We start from the raw sequence: 18,561 nt of genomic DNA on the forward strand, positions 1-18,561 counted from the left end.
TTTTTACGGTCTGGCTCTGCAAGAGGCTTGCGTATGCGAATCTGTGTAGGTACTCACGGGTCCATTTGGTTCCATTTGTACACCCTCAGAGTTATGGGAGGCCGTGAAATTAAAATGTTAGAGAACCACTCTACCTAGTTTCAGTGGTGGAAAAAGTACTCAAATTCTTTACTTAAGTAAAAGTACCAATACTGCAATATAAAAATACTCTGTTACAAGTAAAAGTCCAGAATTAAAAATTTACTTTAGTAAAAGTACAAAAGTATTGGCATCAAAATGTACTTAAAGTACCAAAAGTAAAAGTACTAAATATTTGAAAATAGCCGATCTACAAGCTCACAACGCGTCGCGATGCGACGCGTTGTGAGCTTGTAGATCTGCTATTTTCAAATAGCCTAGGTTTAAAATAGGTTTAAAGTGGTTAATGTATGTTTCATTATATCCTAATTTATATCTGAAAAGTAACTAGTAACTAAAGTTTTCAAGTAAATGTAGTGGAGTAAAAGTACAATATTTGCCTCTGAGATGTAGTGGAGTAGAAGTAAAAGTATTGGAAATTGGAAATACTCAAGTAAAGTACAAATACCTCAGAATTGTACTTAAGTACAGTACTTAAGTAAATGTACTTAGTTACTTTCCACCACTGCCTAGTTTAACCTCTCACTGTTTGTCTCTCCCTCTTTCTCTCCACCTTTTTCTCTGTCCTTCATACCCTTCCCCTTTTTCTGCTTAAATTCTCTCTCTCTCGCTCTCTCTCTCTCTCTCTCTCTCTCTCTCTGTGTGTCTCTCTCCCTCTCTCTCCTGCAGTTGCATTGTATGCCATCAGTGCGGTGTACTTCGCCGGTGTGATGGTGCGTCTGATGTTGACGCTGACGCCGGTGGTGTGCATGCTGTCGGCGGTGGCGTTCTCCAGCGTCTTTGAGCGTTACCTGGGAGACGACACCAAGAGAGAGAACCCCCCCGCAGAGGACAGCAGCGACGAGGACGACAAGAGGAACTCTGGGAACCTCTATGATAAGGTGTGTGTGTGTGCTGCTGGGTTCCATTTGTAAAACTAACAGCTTACAGATCAGTTTTCCTGCTATTTTTTAAATAAGAAAAAATTTGGTTTACTCGGATTGGTCTCGCAGGACCCAACACAAATGTTGTGGGAACGGGTGGTTCTTAAATACCTGGGCTGTCAAAAAAAACTGTGGGTCCCACAATACACCTGAGGCATGTGTAGTTGTGCTTTACTTTAGCTTGATATGAACACATTTATCTTACGGCTGATGCACAGGAGAACATAATTTCAAAACGTTCCCGACAGGTGCATGCACAATGCATTTATACATATATAATACCCTACTCAAGCAGTAAGTCAAGCCGAGCCCGCTGTGTCGCTGTCCGTGGTGTTGTAATGGCCTTATGTCTCTCGTTCAGTGTTTCAGTTTGTAGTGTTGTTGGGTCACAAAGGAAACGTTACGAGATTATGCGGTACTAGACGGTAACATTGCAGGATTATCTGAGACTAAACGGCACTTACATTTTTGCATACGGGAGGGAGCGGCTGTCAGAAGTGAACTGCAGGCGGTCAGAAATGAAACCGGGGCGGGCAGGAATGGTCAGAAATCCAGCCGGAGCGGTCGGGAGCGGGACTAAGAAAACAGAGCTCTAGTCTGTACAATGGTCGGTTACTTTAAGCACTGTGACGGGTAACTGTTGTCAGTTGTTGAGTGGGGTTTGTGTTTGCTGTCGCCTCTGGAGGCCTCAGATACATTAACCCATTAAGACCTGTGGCCGATACTACAAAATGCCTTCTAAATCTGTAGTTCTCATACGTTTTCGTGCCAAGGACCCCCAGAATGATATGTATTTGGCCGCGAACCCCCATCTGAAAATGTTTCGTGCCAGGGATCCCCAGATGAGAAGATTTGTGAAAAAGACACACTTTCATGATTTTTCTAAAATAGCAGATGTACAAGGCTCGCAAAGTGACCCGCTGTGAGCTTCTATATCTGCTATTTTTGAGAACCTCTGTTCTAAATCCTAAGAGTTTTCTGAAAAACCTATGTTGCTATATACTGTATATAGCAAAAATGAAAAATGACAGATGCTTTCCTGGTTTGAATGGGTTAAAAACACTGCTGTCTCTTACTGTCCATGACTGAGCGACCAAAATATATGATTGACAGCCCATGGCTCACGTCATTCACACCGTGAAGGAAATAAATTACAGCCGAATCCTCAAACTTCATTAGTGATTGTTTTGCTCATAATGCAGCATAATGAGGGAATATGCATGACGGTCTGTTCCGTTGATTTAAGCCTGAAGGTTTTCCTTTAAATGTAAGCAACTAAAGGGAGTTTTAATGAAACCGTTAATTTGACCTTTTGTCGTTTCATAATGCAGATCTGAGCGCGTTCAATATCGAGATGTCAGATTTGGTCAGGAAGTCTTAATTGATTCCAAGTGTTAACAAACGCTCAAATCTGCCAAATGGCTGCGCTCCAGATGGTTTCACATAAGCTAAGTGGCGCTGCAGTTTTGTTACTCATTTATATTGTGATTCTCCCCCACACACACATCCCAGAGAAACACATCCCGCCTTCCTACGGGCATAATTATTTTATCTACGCCGTGGCCAGAAACAAAGGTCACCTCCAGTAGGCAATGTGCATGACTAACAACATTTAAAAAGCTACTGCTCTTGCAAAGATTTTCTTGCAAAACACATCCAAAAATTGCTTCTCTTTATCGCTGTGTAACATTCACATTATGTATGATAATAGGGCTGGGCCATTTGACTTCAAATCAATATCACAATTATTTCAAACTTTTGCCTCGATTTACGATTGTTGAACAATTCTTTTTTTAAAAGAGAAAATAACATATCTACAAGCTACAACACATTGCATCGTGGCGCATTGTGAGTTTGTAGATCTGCTATTTTCACCAACGTTGTACAACAAAGCATAATACAGGGTCAAGTGGTTAAGCAGACAGCAATTTAGTCGATTTTTTTCGTCTCAACTCGTTGATATAATAACGCAGACAAAGTATTGCTTTCTACTTCAGTTATAAGTCGATTGGTTCTAAATATCAATTTGTATATATTCTTGGTTAATTGCGCGGCCGTGTGTGTGAATGTACTCATGACACAAACAAAAATATATATATATAATTATGCACAAACAAATTAATCGCAAAAGAAAGAAAGAAAGAAAAAAACACCCCAGTGTATAAGGACCTTTAGTGATGGCTACTTAGCAGCTGTACTTGAGTGGTTTAGGATTAAGCCCTTCAGTAGAAGGGCAGCTCAGCAGTGAGAGGAGAGAGATTGTTTACTTCCCCCGTCCATATTTCCCAGAAAGCATTTAGACCAGTGACCTTTCATTCACAAGCTCGCTTACGTCTCTGAAACTCTGGAGCTGCAACCAGCGTTTTTGAAGTAATTAAGATGCATCTCTCTCTGTCTGTCTGTCTGTGTCTGTCTGTCTGTCTGTCTGTCTGTCTGTCTGTCTGTCTGTCTGTCTGTCTGTCTCTCTCTCTCTCTCTCTCTCTCTCTCTCTCTCTCCAATACATCTATATAATGGATTTGTGCATGTGTGTATGTACACTGTATATACTCACTATAATAGCTCACACACGCGCAAGTATGAAATATTAATTTTTAGTCCTTAATGATTTCTCTTCAGTCAATACAGAGTGCTGTTTAAGGTACTCCAAGGAAACAACACTGCCTTTAATTTGCTCAATAATTCATATTTGCCTTTAATAATTCAGCAGCATGCAACCGTACACGCTTCAACCGTCCATAATGATAGTGTTGTTGCCCCCTGCAGGCCGGAAAGGTGCGTAAACACGTCTCGGAGCAGGAGAAGGCAGAGGAGGGTCTCGGGCCCAACATCAAGTCTATAGTGACCATGTTGATGCTGATGCTGCTCATGATGTTTGCGGTACACTGCACGTGGGTCACCAGCAACGCTTACTCCAGTCCCAGTGTGGTACTGGCCTCATACAACCAAGATGGGTAAGGAGACCCCCCACACACACACACACACACACACACACACACACACACACTAGGGCTAGTCAAAATAAACCCATTAAGACCTGGAACGCATCCGTGTGTCATTTTAAGATTTTTTTGGCTATTCAAAAATAGCAGATCTACAAGCTCATAGCGCGGCACCGAGTGCCGCGCTATGAGCTTGTAGATCTGCTATTTTTTTCCCCTGAAAATCTTTGATTTTTTTATATTTTAAACAGTTTTTTGAAAAAACTTGTTTTGCTATAATCAGTGGTTCTCAAACTTTTTTCATGTCAAGGACCCCCAAAATTATATGTATTTGGCCGCCGACCCCCATCTCAAAACGTTTTGTTCCAGGGACCCCCAGAAGCAAACATTTGGTTAACAAATGTTCGCTCTAAAATATATATATTCAAAGATTTGCACACATTTTCACGATTTTTCAAAAATAGCAGATTGCTATTTTTGAATAGCCCAAAGTGCAAAATAATGCTTTTTAGCTCAAATCAAAAAGTGACACTGATGCGTTCCAGGTCAGGTGGGTTAAGTGCTCAAGAAATGGCTTTCTTGTTTTGACGTATTTCCACATGAATCACAGTATTGAGGTGGGACTTTACCTTGGTTTGATTTGATTGACGTGACAGAGTATATCATAAAATAAATACCAACAGAAGCTTTCAAGCACTCACGGAAGGGTCCTTCAGGTTTGTTTTATTATTGTTTATTTTATTCAAATAGGTACGAACTGTGCTGCGCTGCCTGAGCCTATATGAATAAAAAAAAGTTCCTGAAGGACACGTCTGTGAGTGTTGGTGTTCCTCTGTTTTTCGGAACCTTTTCTGAGCCGTACACTTGGTAAACAGACTATTAGTTGTGCTCGCGTTCTTTCAAGTTAGAGTATGACATACAAATAAATAAAATGAAATAAAACAGTGTTTCGGTAATTCTTTCACTGCTGCAAGGACTGCAGCTGTTATGGCTGTAATGGCGTTCTCCATCAAGAAAAGTATTGTATACCATTACTGTTGACAGTTAAAGCTATCGACTGAAAAGTGCTTTTCACAAATTCTAGGGTTGGAACCGTAATATACTATCGTATATACAGTACTATCCTCTTCATAACGCGTTAAATCCAGCCACCTGGACTGTAACCAAGGTATTTTTTAGAAAGGTTAAGAAAGGTTTTGTGGAATGACAAACGATAATGCACTGACAATATATTGTGCTGCGGCAGAAGGTGGGACGACAGTAAGATCTATTCTATTTCAAACTTGAACTTGATTTTATTTTATTGGCAGGGATTCCCAAGTGCACAATGAGACTTTTTTTCCCCCAGGAAATAACGAACTATAATAACTATAAAAAAAATGTATTTTTCTCGACATATACTGCCGTATACAGCTAACCTGGAAACCAGGTGACTCTGCCAATGAAAAACAATTGCCCTGAGATTCCAGACTAATATTATCTACGCTGCGCAGTGATATTAGTCTGGCCATGCCAGGCTAGTGCACAGCAGGTGCCAAGACAAATATTTGAAAAGCTCTGAAACCTTTATTTTGAATTCAAGGGAAGTTTAAATGTGTTATTTATTAACATATTTTGGCCCAAATGTCAATTTTCAATATGCCTTATACAGTATATATTGTAACCCTAACACACACATATTGTAGGCAGTGCAATATACAGGCACCACACTCACAGCACACAGTACTGAATAATGTGTTGCCCTGTAGCCACAAGGAGAGAAGCCAGGTCCATCTCTATTAATTAATAATCCTCCTCCACCATCACTCCATCTTACATGTAAATTAACTATTAGTTGTGCGTGGGAGTGCACAGACACATGCACGCACAGAGGACAAGAGAGGTCAGAGTAAAGAACATATTATATAATGTGAGCGTTCCTAGAAATATTGATGAAGTGAGCATGTGTGTGTACTCCTTAGTTATGACAGTGTAACTTATCTGTGTCACATACTGTATCTGCAGCTTTCAAGGACTTAATGTTCTATTCTCTCTGAGGCTGCTGTGCACAGCCTTTACTTGTACCGAGCCGTTTCTTTTCAGGCGTCAGAGACACAATAGAGAAGACTCACTGTCAAATGGCAAACTCAAGTACTCATACATATATTTATTTGTGAAACAATGTCCCTCTCATGCGTTGGCCTTGGCTTTGTACACACACACTTTCTCTTATAGACAGTAGACTTAACTCCCAGCCTTGGTGTATGCTGTGGGTCTGCGACATGGAATATCAAGAAGTGTTCAATATTCGTTTGAAGAGGGAGGAGTGTCATTATGCAACAACACACTATTTTCATTACGCTTCATAATCTCAATTGAAATATTATATCTGGGAAAACCTTCCCAAATTAGCAGATTTTATTGCGACGATATTTAATGTAGAGCGACAACAGAAATGTCCCTAGTAAGAGCCCTGAGGGATTCCGCTCAGCAACGTTTAAGTGTTTTTTAATAGCCTTGGCCACATGCCTGTCAACCCACTACAGATCACGCAACATCCTTGACGACTTCAGGGAGGCATACTATTGGCTGAGACAGAACACGGATGAACACGTACGGGTCATGTCATGGTGGGACTACGGCTACCAGATAGCTGGAATGGCTAACAGAACCACGTTGGTCGACAACAATACGTGGAACAACAGTCATATAGCGCTGGTGAGTACTAAACCTCTCTGTCTATCTCTCTCACTCTGTTTTTCTCTCTGTGTATATACAGTACATCTCGGAATCAGAATCAGAAAGACTTGATTGTCACACCTTAAAAAATACTTTACAGTTAAAAGAAGGGTGAAATTCATTTGCCAGGGCTCCTCAGACTTGCAGTTCATTTATAAAAAACTGAATAAAGATTGATAGTAATGGGGTCCAGTTTCTCCTTTCCGCCCTTCATCCTGAAGTCTATGACCAACTCTTTGGTCTTTTCGACATTCAGGTGGAGCTTATTGTTCTCGCACCACTGAGCCAGGTTGTCTATTTCCCTCCTATAGTCTCATTGTGGTTCTTAATGTATCATCAGCAAACTTGATCACCATGTTTGAGTATCTTTCTTTCTCCCTCTCCCTCTCTCTCTCTGTGTGTGTGTGTGTGTGTGTGTGTGTGTGTGTGTGTGGACATCACTGAAGTAAGGAACACAAGAAAAAAACATGACATGATTACTGAAGATTATATCTTGTAAATCAGGTTATTACAATAGTCTGATCATTATTATATCCAGTATAAAGGGTTTTTGTGTCTGGGTGACCATAGTCAATGTTATTTTTCTTTACATTAAAGCTGCAATCTGTAAGATTTATGTCCTATGCAGGATTCAAACCCAGGTCTCCCACATAAGCGCCAACATTTCTACCGCTGAGCTAAGACTAGAATGGCTGCTTGGGAAGGGAAGATATTGCACTTTGTGCTTCAGGAGAGTAGAGAATCGACTTTAAGTTGCTGTGTATTCAGTCCCAAGCACGACCTACATCAAACGATATCAGTAGTCTGGTCTGTCTGTCTTGTTCAATGTGTTCTCCTCTTCGTTTGATTCCTCTGGGTTTTTTTTCTGCTACATGTAAAAACTCACCATGTGTTTAAAAAGCCACTGGACAGCTGGTAAATGCCTCAGTGCTCAAACAAAAACTGATGTAGCCGTTAAACCGGAAATACATGCTCCTTTGAACACAGCTGTTTCTACTGTTTTGAATCCATACTGTTGGCCAGCTCCATGCAATTTTTTTTTAGGAACGCGATAGTCATCTCTCCATTTTAGAGTAAAGTTATTGTGCCGTTTAGCCCCGGTCCATACTGTCTGAATGTGCTCTCGACTGTGTCTGTCCTCCATCTGTTAACTGCTTTAAAGGAGGAGTTCACCCAAAAAAGGACTTATTTTATATCAATTGCACACCCCACGATGGCTTGAATTCATGGATTAATTTTAGTTTTTGTCTCATTCCTAAGCCAATAATTTGATGACCGTGTGTATTTCCGGTAGGAGACACAAAGAATCTACTTTGTGTCTCCTACCGGAAACATTAGCTGGTAGGAGATGGGAATCAAATTATTAGCTTAGGAATGCAACAAAAACAAAAACAAATCCATGAATTCAAGGCTTCATAGGGTGTGCAATTGATAGAAAATAATATTTTTTTTGGGTGAACTCCTCCTTTAACCCTGGGAAACAAGCTTTGGGCATGTATAATGTAGGCGGAAATAAAAAAAAGTTAAGGAATTCTTTTTTTGTTTGTTTTAGTAGCCAAACTATAAGCTCACAATGCGTTGCATCGGAAATCTTTTAAACAATTTAGAAACTTTTTGTGGTTAATGGGAAATGCAATTATGGAACGGATATCTAAGGATCTGTGTCAAGCGATTGATTTTGCTTTTACCACTTTTTGTTTGTGTATGCACGTTGTTGTGGTAACTATTTCCTGTGCTAGATTTGCATTCTGACATCGACGTATTCTGATGTGTGACGTGTTGTCTTCTCCAGGTGGGCAAAGCCATGTCGTCCAATGAGAGCGCAGCTTATAAAATCATGAGGTCCCTGGACGTAGACTATGTTCTAATCATCTTCGGAGGTGTGATTGGCTACTCGGGTGATGACATCAACAAGTTCCTGTGGATGGTGCGGATAGCAGAAGGGGAACACCCCAAGGACATCAGAGTGAGTGTCTGTTGACGTGCACACCAAACACCTTCATGTTGTTCATATTATAGCACTCATATTTCCCTGAATAACAAGTGGAATAAATAACCTGTTGAATGAGATCATTTTGCTTTGTTTTGATACAAAAAGTAATTATGAAGAAAAGTTTCCAGTTTTCTATTGCCGTGTGGTTTCCTAATTGTCTCTTCACCAACTACGGTTTCATATCAAAGCCTTTTGTCTATAAATGAAAATGAAACTTATCTGAATTTTATATTGTCTACAAAGACATATTTTCCCCCTTAATGTACTGTTTGTTTTGATGTTAATAGTATAGATTCCATGGCAGCCAGCAACGAAGGATATTATGCTTTTGTTGGATGAATCCAATACATCAAAGTTAACGTCTATATATTGCGGCTTTTGGCAGTAAATGCTGGCAGCGCACCTCTGTCGACACATCGAATCAGTGTGCATCCCACATTAAATTGAAAGCTTGTAGAACTAATTAATAATGTGTTCAATCCAGTGGGAGAACTGCTGACGGTCACTTTGGAAAAAAAAACCTCAATGAACATTGCTATTTGGGAAAAAGTAGGCTTGAATGACTCCTGTTCTTGACGAATAACCAATCCTACGTACAGTATAATATAACATTTAATGAGGTGAAAAGTCTGCTGCCGCTGTGACACTAGAGGGCTGTAATGGGGTTCAGACTTACTAACGGGTGATCCGGATCAGTCTCGGGTCAGGTTCGGACAGAATTATTTTTGTTCGGTTTCGGCCGGGTCGGGGCTTAACCCCTTCAGGCTCGATTAAAGCTCTATGTCAATGCAGGAAGTAATCAGACAGTCTGTCAACAACTACATAGAGAGGGGTGTTATTGTAGAGTTGCATTACAAAGACAAATGCACAAAACGCCAAAGGTGTTCCGTAGAGTTCCAGGGACTTGGGTGGCGCTGGGTTGTTGTTGTACCTGTCCATCACTCCAAGCATCCGGCTTGGCTGAGCATCTATACGAGCACAACTGGCTGTGTTTTGTGGGTGGGGATGGCGACCTTTGTAACTCCTACGGACTGGGATGGAACCTGTTAGTGGAGGGTATTGAAAAGGAGGATTATGATGGAGGTGGTGGGCTCCTCTCGCCGGTAGGGTAACAATAACAGTGGTAACACATACTGTATATGTGTAGAGAGGGTTAACCCTTTAAGGCCTGAAGCCGATTCTACAAATGTCTTCTAAATCCCAACAGTTTTCTGAAAAACGTATGTTTCTATAACAGTGGTTCTCAAACATTTTCATATCAAGGACGACCCCCCAAAATGATATGTATTTGCCGCCGACCCCCATCTCTAAATGTCTTGTTCCAGGGACCCTATGAAGCAAAGATTTGAGTTAAAATGTTTGCTTTAAAAATATATGTATTCAAAGATTGCACGATTTAAAAAAAAATAGCAGATCTACAAGCTCAGCTCTAAAATGACACAGATGCGTTCCAGGTCTTAATGGGTTAATTGGCATTATGACTACTGTACATGGTGAGGGGAAAAAAGGTGTAAAAATAAAAGAATTGTTTAAAAAAAAAAGAAGTTCCAGAGAGACTTGTACAATCTACTTCAAGGTGCATTGAAACTGTTTGTTTCACCAACACCATGGATTAAAAAAGTTGTACAGGAGTAGTTTTTTTTTGCCAATTAAATTGTAAAATTGCATAAAATAGTATGGTAATGCAACAAAAAGAAACTGGATCAAATTCAAAAGATATATTTTTTACTCTATGAGGATGTGAGTCCTTGGTGTGTGTGTGTGTGTGTGTGGGGTGTGATCCAAATCCCCGTTTCAAATCCAATTATTCACTCTGCCTCCTCCTCTCCTCTCCTCTTCCTTTCCTCGTGCCCTTCATGTGTCCTTTAGGAGAGCGACTACTTCACTCCTCAGGGAGAGTTCAGGGTGGATAAGGCCGGTTCGCCCACACTCCTCAACTGTCTCATGTACAAGATGTCCTACTATCGCTTCGGGGAAATGCAGGTGAGTGGAGCGTTCACCCAAAAAACAGCCGAGAAACTGTCATGGTTTATGCAGTTTAAGCATGAGGGTCATACAAGGGATTCTCTTAGGCTGCAGAGAGAACCCAACACATAAACATTTAACGATTTTATGCAAGGAGTTCTGGGTGCTGTAAAATCTCTTCCGGAGCTTCTACAAGTCTTACATAGGCTAGAAAGCCAACACTAGGGTTGCTCCAATCAAGTTTGTGAGGTCCGATCACCGATTTCGTTCCGCACGATTCGTCCGATACCGATCTTGTGCTAAGGTGGACATTCTAATATTTACAAAATGATATGTCTGAAGCTCTGTGTGTGTCAGTAGGGGGGGGGGGGGGGGTTGCGGCATGTCTAAAAGCCCATTAGAGGCCCCTAGAGTCCATGCTGCTCCTTACACCCCACGTGGCCTACAGTAAGTGGTCTGAACTAACCAAGTCCGCCATAATTAGAGCCATGAGCTCACGCTAGCAGGCTAATCGTTTTCCGATTAGCTAGCCTTTTTGATTTGTAGAGTCTGTCAACTGCATTATGTACAGCAGGGTTTGTCCCACTGACAGTCGGCTCAAGCACTTGAAGCGAGAGGAGGGAAGAATGCGAGGCTCTTCCTCGCCACTTATCAGAGGAGAGCTCTGCGTGGGAGTGATGCTGCCAGGCACTTCCTCCTCATCCAAACAGCCAGCTCAGCCACGGCGGCGTCTCCAGAGACGACGCCGCGCTGCAGAATCGCTCGCTCTGTTCCAGTTTGTGACGCGATCCACAGACGAGACGGCCCCTAGCAACCTGCTGTGTCAGGACTATACAGCTCCATGCAGGAGATTGAGGGATTGAAACGGAGTAGAGGAGAGGACGGATGATATGGGCAGTAGGAGGGAGAGAGAGATTGAGTTTGTGGGGGAAAAAAATATATGATAGCAAGCGGGACAAGGTGAATGCAGAGAGACTTGGTGGTCTTTCACTCCATTCTCCTCTCTCTTCAGCCTGTAAAATGAAAAGGTTTATCTGTAATCACAATGTGTGTATTGGACAAGTAAGTTCACATACCTTGCTCTCGGACACACAGAAAAAAACAAACGTTGACATTGGCTGAAGGGGTAGCCCTAGAGGAAAAGCCATGGAGTCAACAAAATCATCATTCATCCTGGAATTGATATTTTGACCTCAGAGTGGTACTAGAGGATAGGTCATGAGGTTACCAAACTGAATTGGGGCTGCCTTCTTTGGAGCGTTAAGGCTGCACAGAAAATCCCATGGCAATATAGCCGTTAGTTTTCTGAGATATCTTATTTGGGAATAAAATAGAAATTGCAACCAAAATTGTGCCACTAGAGGAAAAGTCATGGGTTCACTTAAATCCCACTTAAAGGGCCATCATCTGGCGTTCATGAATATGCACAGAAAAATGCCATGGCAATCATGACAAGTAGTTACTTTTACTGTAGCTACAATTCATTTATGAATCAATGAATAAGAAGCATGGAAGACTTGGGAGCATGAATATCTTATAATATTACGGAGACTTGTCAAGTTAGCAACAGTATGATACACAGTGAACGAGTCAGTTATGAGGAAATAACGCCGCACCCCACTCGTAAGGGTAGTTTCTCATAACTGCTCACAGCACATTTATGCCTTATTTTTAATTTACATGTTGAGAGGGAAATGGTAATGTAATTGTAGATACAATGACTGTTGTTGCTACTACTTGCATGTGTTTATACTGTAGTACTATTGGTTAGTTGTACATACTGTACATACGTGCAAAGAAATGTTACTGTTGTAGTCACCGGTTGTAACAATAGCTGTGAATATAGTTCCTTCAGTTGCTTCATACTGTACGTGCTTCAGTAGTAGCAGAGGTAGTTGTTGCAATGGCACATATATTGTTTCTAATGGTTATGACTTATAAGATAATAATTTGATTGCCTGAGAGAAGATGAATGAAGAAAAACTAGAATAAAAGAGAAAAATAGGCGAGAGAGACTCTGGAGGACTGGAGAGAATCAAAGTGAACAGGATTTACAGTAGCCATACACTACGATGCAGTGTCATCAAAGGGCTGAATGCTATCCGTACACTACGATGTAACGTCATCAAAGGGCAGACCATGTTGCATTTATTCCATCTTCTTTCTCTGTCACTCACAGACACACTGTGTCCAGATCTAGGGACTGAAGCAAGTCACAGAGAGTTTGAGTCACTTTTTGCCCCAGATGCTCAGGTTTTCTTTCTCCATCAGTTTCTCAAAAAGAGCTTATAGCATTAGGTTCACAGCAACAGTAGCAGCAGTGCAGCGACAGTACCTGTACATGGATGGAAATCTGGGTTTTGTTTGTTTCAGACTTGTTCGCTGAACCTCCAGTCAGCATCATTTTTTAAAAGCACTGCTTATAAATCTTTTTTAATGCTTGTAACTTTTTGTTTTATTTTGGAGTCTAATCTACTCTGATAGTCTTACTGTTTCTTTGTACCCTTTCATTAGTTATATTCTGTTTTAGTTTTAGTTTTACTCGATTGTGAGCTTGTAGCTATATTTTGAAAAGAGAAATGACATGGCATAATGACAAAGCAGCTAAAGCACATTGTATCATTTCAATACGTCAGCTTTCAAACATGTAAACATTATGCTTATTATTCCCTCAGCTGGACTTCCGGACACCGCCTGGCTTTGACCGGACGCGTAACGCTGAGATCGGCAACAAAGACATCAAGTTCCAACACCTGGAGGAGGCGTTCACCTCAGAACACTGGCTGGTTAGAATCTACAAGGTCAAGGACCTGGACAACAGGGAACCCCTGGACCACAAACTGCGGAGTGTCGTTCCCAAGCAGAAGTACACATCCAAAAAGGTAGTTTTACATTTTTTTATAACTCTACCCACTTGAATATATTTCATTGACCGGGGTCCCCCATAACCTGACTCCGCCAGAAGGAAGAAGCCTGCGTCACATTTGTTTAACCCATTAAGACCTGGAACTGTTGTCATTTTTAGATTTGAGCTAAAAAGCATTATTTTACACTTTGGGCTATTCAAAAATAGCAGATATACAAGCTCATAGCGCGGCACCGAGTGCCGCGCTACGAGCTTGTAGATCTGCTATTTTTGAAAATTCCTGAAAATGTGTGCAAATCTTTGAATATATATATTTTTTAAGCGAACATTTTTAACTCAAATCTTTGCTTCTGGGGGGTCCCTGGAACCAAATATTTTGATGGGGGTCCGCGGCCAAATACATATAGTTTTGGGGGTCCTTGACATGAAAAAGATTGACCACCACTGATATAGAAACATACGTTTTTCAGAAAACTGTTGAGATTTAGGAGACATGTAGAATCGGCTTCAGGTCTCAATGGGTTAACCCCATCTGGCAGAGTCAGGTTAGGTCCCCCAGGGGTCTATACAGTAATTGGTCTCCCCTCCTTTTTTCCCTATACTCCAAATCTTTTCTCCAAAATTAGACAATCTTGTCCAGCGAATGCTTGCCTACTTTTTGCGGAATGTTCACCTATTATGACCCAGAATAGGGATGCTAAGAGGATTCATACTGTATGGCTAATAAGAGGGCAAATATTTGTCATAAAAACAATCGTCATAGATACAACTTGCTTTTTTATTTACAATATCTGTTGCTTTCTTCCTGAACTTCAAACAACTGAATAAAGTTCTAATCTACAGTCTGACGTTATGAACAGATGGAAACTGACTTTGAGAACTTGACTTATACGTAAATTGGATTAATTCTGTCATTGTTCTAAAAGTGATAGAAATCATTGCTATGGAGTATTTATTCAGTAACAGGGTTCTCTCCAGCTCTTTAAACAAAATATACATTTTCAGGTCAGGATACCAACTTTATCCAATCATGCGTCAGATTATTTTATGTGGTGTGTACAGTATTGTATAGATAATTTTTTTTACTGTTTTTATGCAGACTGCCAAGAGGAAGCGAGGACACATCAAGAACAAGTTGGTCCTGAAGAAAGGCAAGAAGCTAAACGGCAAGAAATAATGAAGATGACTCTATTAGAAAAACAGAAAAAAATGCAACTTGCAAAGCAGCCTCTTAACAACCAATGAAGAAGAACACGGTGGCTCCCTCAGACTGCCCCTGTGTGGTGGGGAGGTTGAAGTGTCATATCTGGCTAGCTCCAGAAAATGTTGTCCGTTTTAATCTCTAAGGACCTTCGTCTCAGTCATATTTTTCCTGTTTTGTTTACTTTTTGTTTGTTTTGGGTTGATGTGTTTTTTTTTTTAGCTTAATTATTTTGTACTTGAATGGCAAGGCACAGAGCAGCTTCAGTTGATTCGTGTTTTATGGTAAATTAATTAAATGCTTATCAGAATTGGGGGTGGGGGGGTGGCAAGAGGAGTCTGGGAGCATTTGCACCAAAGAGCCTTGACTTTTACTCCTCGGCACATGAATAATTTATGTTTTTGTGAGAATCAGGACACGGTGGAGGACTTGGTTCCTGACACGTGTACAGAGGAGCGTATGCGATATGGAGGAACGCCACGGCTCACCTGTAATATTAACCTTTTATTTGATCATCTTTCATCTACAGTATATTATTTGATGCGTCTGCTTGGCTCTTTTGTGCGGTTCGACAAAGTCTTCAGAATAAAAAAAACATGGCCTAATATGTAAATATGTTATGTATAGAAAATGTTTAAAAAAGGGTTATAATATATTGGAGTATTGTGGTGATTTTTTTGTTTGTTTTTTAATATGCAGATAATTGTTTTCTCTCTGTTTAATTTGATGTGAGATTTCTTTTATTTTCATTTTGTTTCAACAGACAGAACAGCGAATGCAATAATTCTTGTTTGGAGGGACGCAAGACTTTGTGGAAAGAATGAATGTGAATTTTTACGATGACGTTCTCCCCCCTTTCTCCCTTCAGAAGTCTAGATTGTATATTCTGCTGCTAGGGTTTCAGATAAATATGGAAATGAACAACAGTAGTGGTTGTAAATCAGCCCTTCCTTGGGTTCCTGTTGGAGGGAGCTGCTGTGGTTCACTGGGCAGCCTGTTGCCTCATTAGCGCTTTCCATCACATTGATATGTGTTTTCTGTCTTCTCTGGCGTCACATGCTGACATCAAGTATTCCACACTAGTAGAAATCAAGACGTATGCTGGGGAAGTGAAGGGCGACAGTCCGTGTACAGGTGTCCATGCAGGCAACTCAATATAGGAACTAAAGCTGCAATCCATAACTTTAATGTCCTGCCTGGGATTTGATCCCGGGCCCCCCCTGCCTGAGTGCCGACGTTTTACTGTTGAGCTATTAAGGGATTCAAAGTGCAGGGGAGCTATGCTTTGCTCACCAAAAGCACAGAGGTCAAGGTCATGCTAGAGCAAGGCACCACAATATGTATGTTGACTCTGTCCTCAAGACTCACTAGAGAGTTGTACAGCTCTTATCTGCATCTCAGCGACATGTTGTGCCCAACCTTTATGGAAGTCCCTCTGAAGAATCAACCTGAGAGCGTTCAGAGGAGGAATCAGGATACAGAAGGAGATGGTCAAGTTACACGTAGCAGGTGAAGTTATATAACCAGTCATGTGTGCCTTCTTGTTCAGATGAGTAAACGCATTGGCGTACCTATTTTGTGTCTTGTCCTGAAGCATTTGTAAAAATCCTTTCCTTTTATATAGTGCCACTTGGAGGACAAAACAGGATGATCTTTAGAGGCCTCATTTTAAGGAGGCCTCTGAAGTAGGGCTGAACAATATTGGGGAAAAGGTGACATTGTGATATTTTAGATAGTTTTGCAATATGTATGTTAAAGTAGGAATTACTTAATTTCACCAGATACAATGCCAATTACTATGCTTATATCTAAATGTATCACTCTAGCAATGATTAGGGTGAGTCTGGTTGACTCAATCTCTCAACGGAGAAAGTGCCAAGTTACCAGGAAGTCATTATATTTGGAGAGTTATTCCTTGCTACCGTGGAGCATAGAGGCTGACTACATGCCTGTCTCAAGACATGTCCAGAACTAGAGGGACTGATGGATGAGTCACAAAGACTAGTAACACAGTAAACTCTATTGGCTCACACACAACCGGCCTCTGTTTTATTCACTAAAAGGTTATGGATTGTAGCTTTAATTTGAAACCTATAGAATATGTTATTGAAGTCAGTCAGCTGTTAGGTTCACTGCACGCCATCTTGGATGTCCTTTTGTCCTACCCTTCCTATGAACTCTAAAGCCTGCTATATACTTAGTCGTATGACGGTGCCCCCGATCTACAAGCTCACAATGTGTTGTACAATTAAGTATACATCAGTCATATCCCTCTGGGCACAGTACTGTTCTCATCTCTTCAGGTGCTGCAGATGTCTTTGTTGAGTCACTGAAGGGTGCTCTCTGTTTTGGATGCTTTGATAGAGCGTGTTTTTGGAATAAAGGAAACCACACGTGAACAAGGCTTCCGTTTCAAGTCATGTACTGTTATGTCTGTTTTTGTATCAACCGTTTGATTTCCCATTTGTCTGGGGGTGGTTTTTTTTCCCTTTTATGTGGGAAGTTGTTTGCTGAAACAACGTGGTGTGCCACTTTTCCAAGCCTCTTCAAAATCGTTTCCACATCGTTGTTTAGCAATGTTATTCAGCTGTTTGTTTTCTTATCTGTCGACGTAAAAGACAGTTTGGACTAAGCCTTAATACGAGACAGAAAGTGTACAGATTTCTCTTACCTTTTTAATGCTTTCATTCTGTGTTTTCTTTTATCAGGGAAAATGATAACTCAATAATTTGGTTTTAGTTTATACTGTATATTGCAGTATATTCTGTTTCAAGTCCTCCACTACATCTGATTTTCTTTCCTCAACTGCGTGTCTCCCATTCAAGTTTACATTTTTACATTGTTCAGTCATGGTTAAACAAGACAAGATTAAAACAATTCAAGTTTGTGTAAGTTGTCATTCTCACGGCTAATTATTCAGTCACAATGTTTTAAATGTTATCCTAGAATCTGGTTTGACGTTTATATTTTTTATTTTGTTCTTTGCTTTGCATAATTTCCTAAGTTGTTTGGTAGACGCATCAGTCAGCCCAGACAAATACAGATGGAAGAAAAGGTAAGCTTTTAAATCGTCTCTGTCGTGTGGAAACCTCATGCCCAAAAATGATGCATTGCCAGAGCTGGGATTTGAACTCGTATTCTTCTGGTTATCAGGCACTTTACCCATTGAGCCAAGGCTCCCTTCTCTTCCAACACAGTGGCTGTTAATAATGTTCATGTCAAGGACCCACAAATTGATATGTATTTGGCTATATGCATAAAGATGTAGTGCCAGGGGCCCCGATAAGAAAGATTTATATAAAAGTATTCAACATTTTTAGAGAGAAAAGTCTTTGTCAGCGGCGAGAATCAAACCTGTAAACTACTGGTTCCAAGTCAGGCTCTTAGCCCAGTAAATTACTGGTTCCAAGTCAGGCTCTGTGCCTTACCAAATGGATAATAACAAAAGCCAGAGACTTGTTTCCATTGTGGTTCATAAACATATAGACAAAATATTATGCTTTTAACATATTTTTCTTGTGTTGTTCCTCAAAGAGGAATGAAGACCTTACCATTAGCCCAGTGTGTAAGACACTGCCTACATAATCCAACCCATTCACTCTTTACCATGAATCTTTCCTTTCCAAGGAAGGAATCTTTCCTTTACAAGGAAAGGTTCAGGGTAAGGAATCTTTCCTTTACAAGGAAAGGTTCAGGGTAAGGAGTGAGTGAGGTTTGAACTCACACACCCAGAAACCCTTAAAAAGCAACACAGAAAGCAGTGAATTTCAGCCGGTACTGATAGGGGACTAAATTCATAGTCACAAGGACTGGCATT

General features: G+C 40.7%; 1 protein-coding gene across 1 annotated transcript in view; it reads left to right on the plus strand.

Annotated features, from left to right (window-relative positions):
• The window catches only part of LOC308095219 (dolichyl-diphosphooligosaccharide--protein glycosyltransferase subunit STT3B), a 143,996-nt gene extending 126,360 nt beyond the window's left edge, over positions 1-17,636 (plus strand). Inside the window, exons 10-16 of the mRNA XM_080442192.1 lie at positions 808-1,019; positions 3,826-4,013; positions 6,527-6,698; positions 8,512-8,685; positions 10,582-10,695; positions 13,353-13,559; positions 14,643-17,636. Of these exons, the coding sequence (XP_080298318.1) occupies positions 808-1,019; positions 3,826-4,013; positions 6,527-6,698; positions 8,512-8,685; positions 10,582-10,695; positions 13,353-13,559; positions 14,643-14,720 (1,145 nt within the window). The 3' untranslated portion in view covers positions 14,721-17,636. The remainder of the gene's footprint in view (positions 1-807; positions 1,020-3,825; positions 4,014-6,526; positions 6,699-8,511; positions 8,686-10,581; positions 10,696-13,352; positions 13,560-14,642) is intronic.
• The last annotated feature ends 925 nt before the right edge of the window (positions 17,637-18,561 follow it).

This window comes from Gymnoscopelus braueri (assembly GCF_963280865.1).
Source record: "Gymnoscopelus braueri genome assembly, chromosome: 11".
NCBI classification, from domain to species: Eukaryota; Metazoa; Chordata; class Actinopteri; order Myctophiformes; family Myctophidae; genus Gymnoscopelus; species Gymnoscopelus braueri.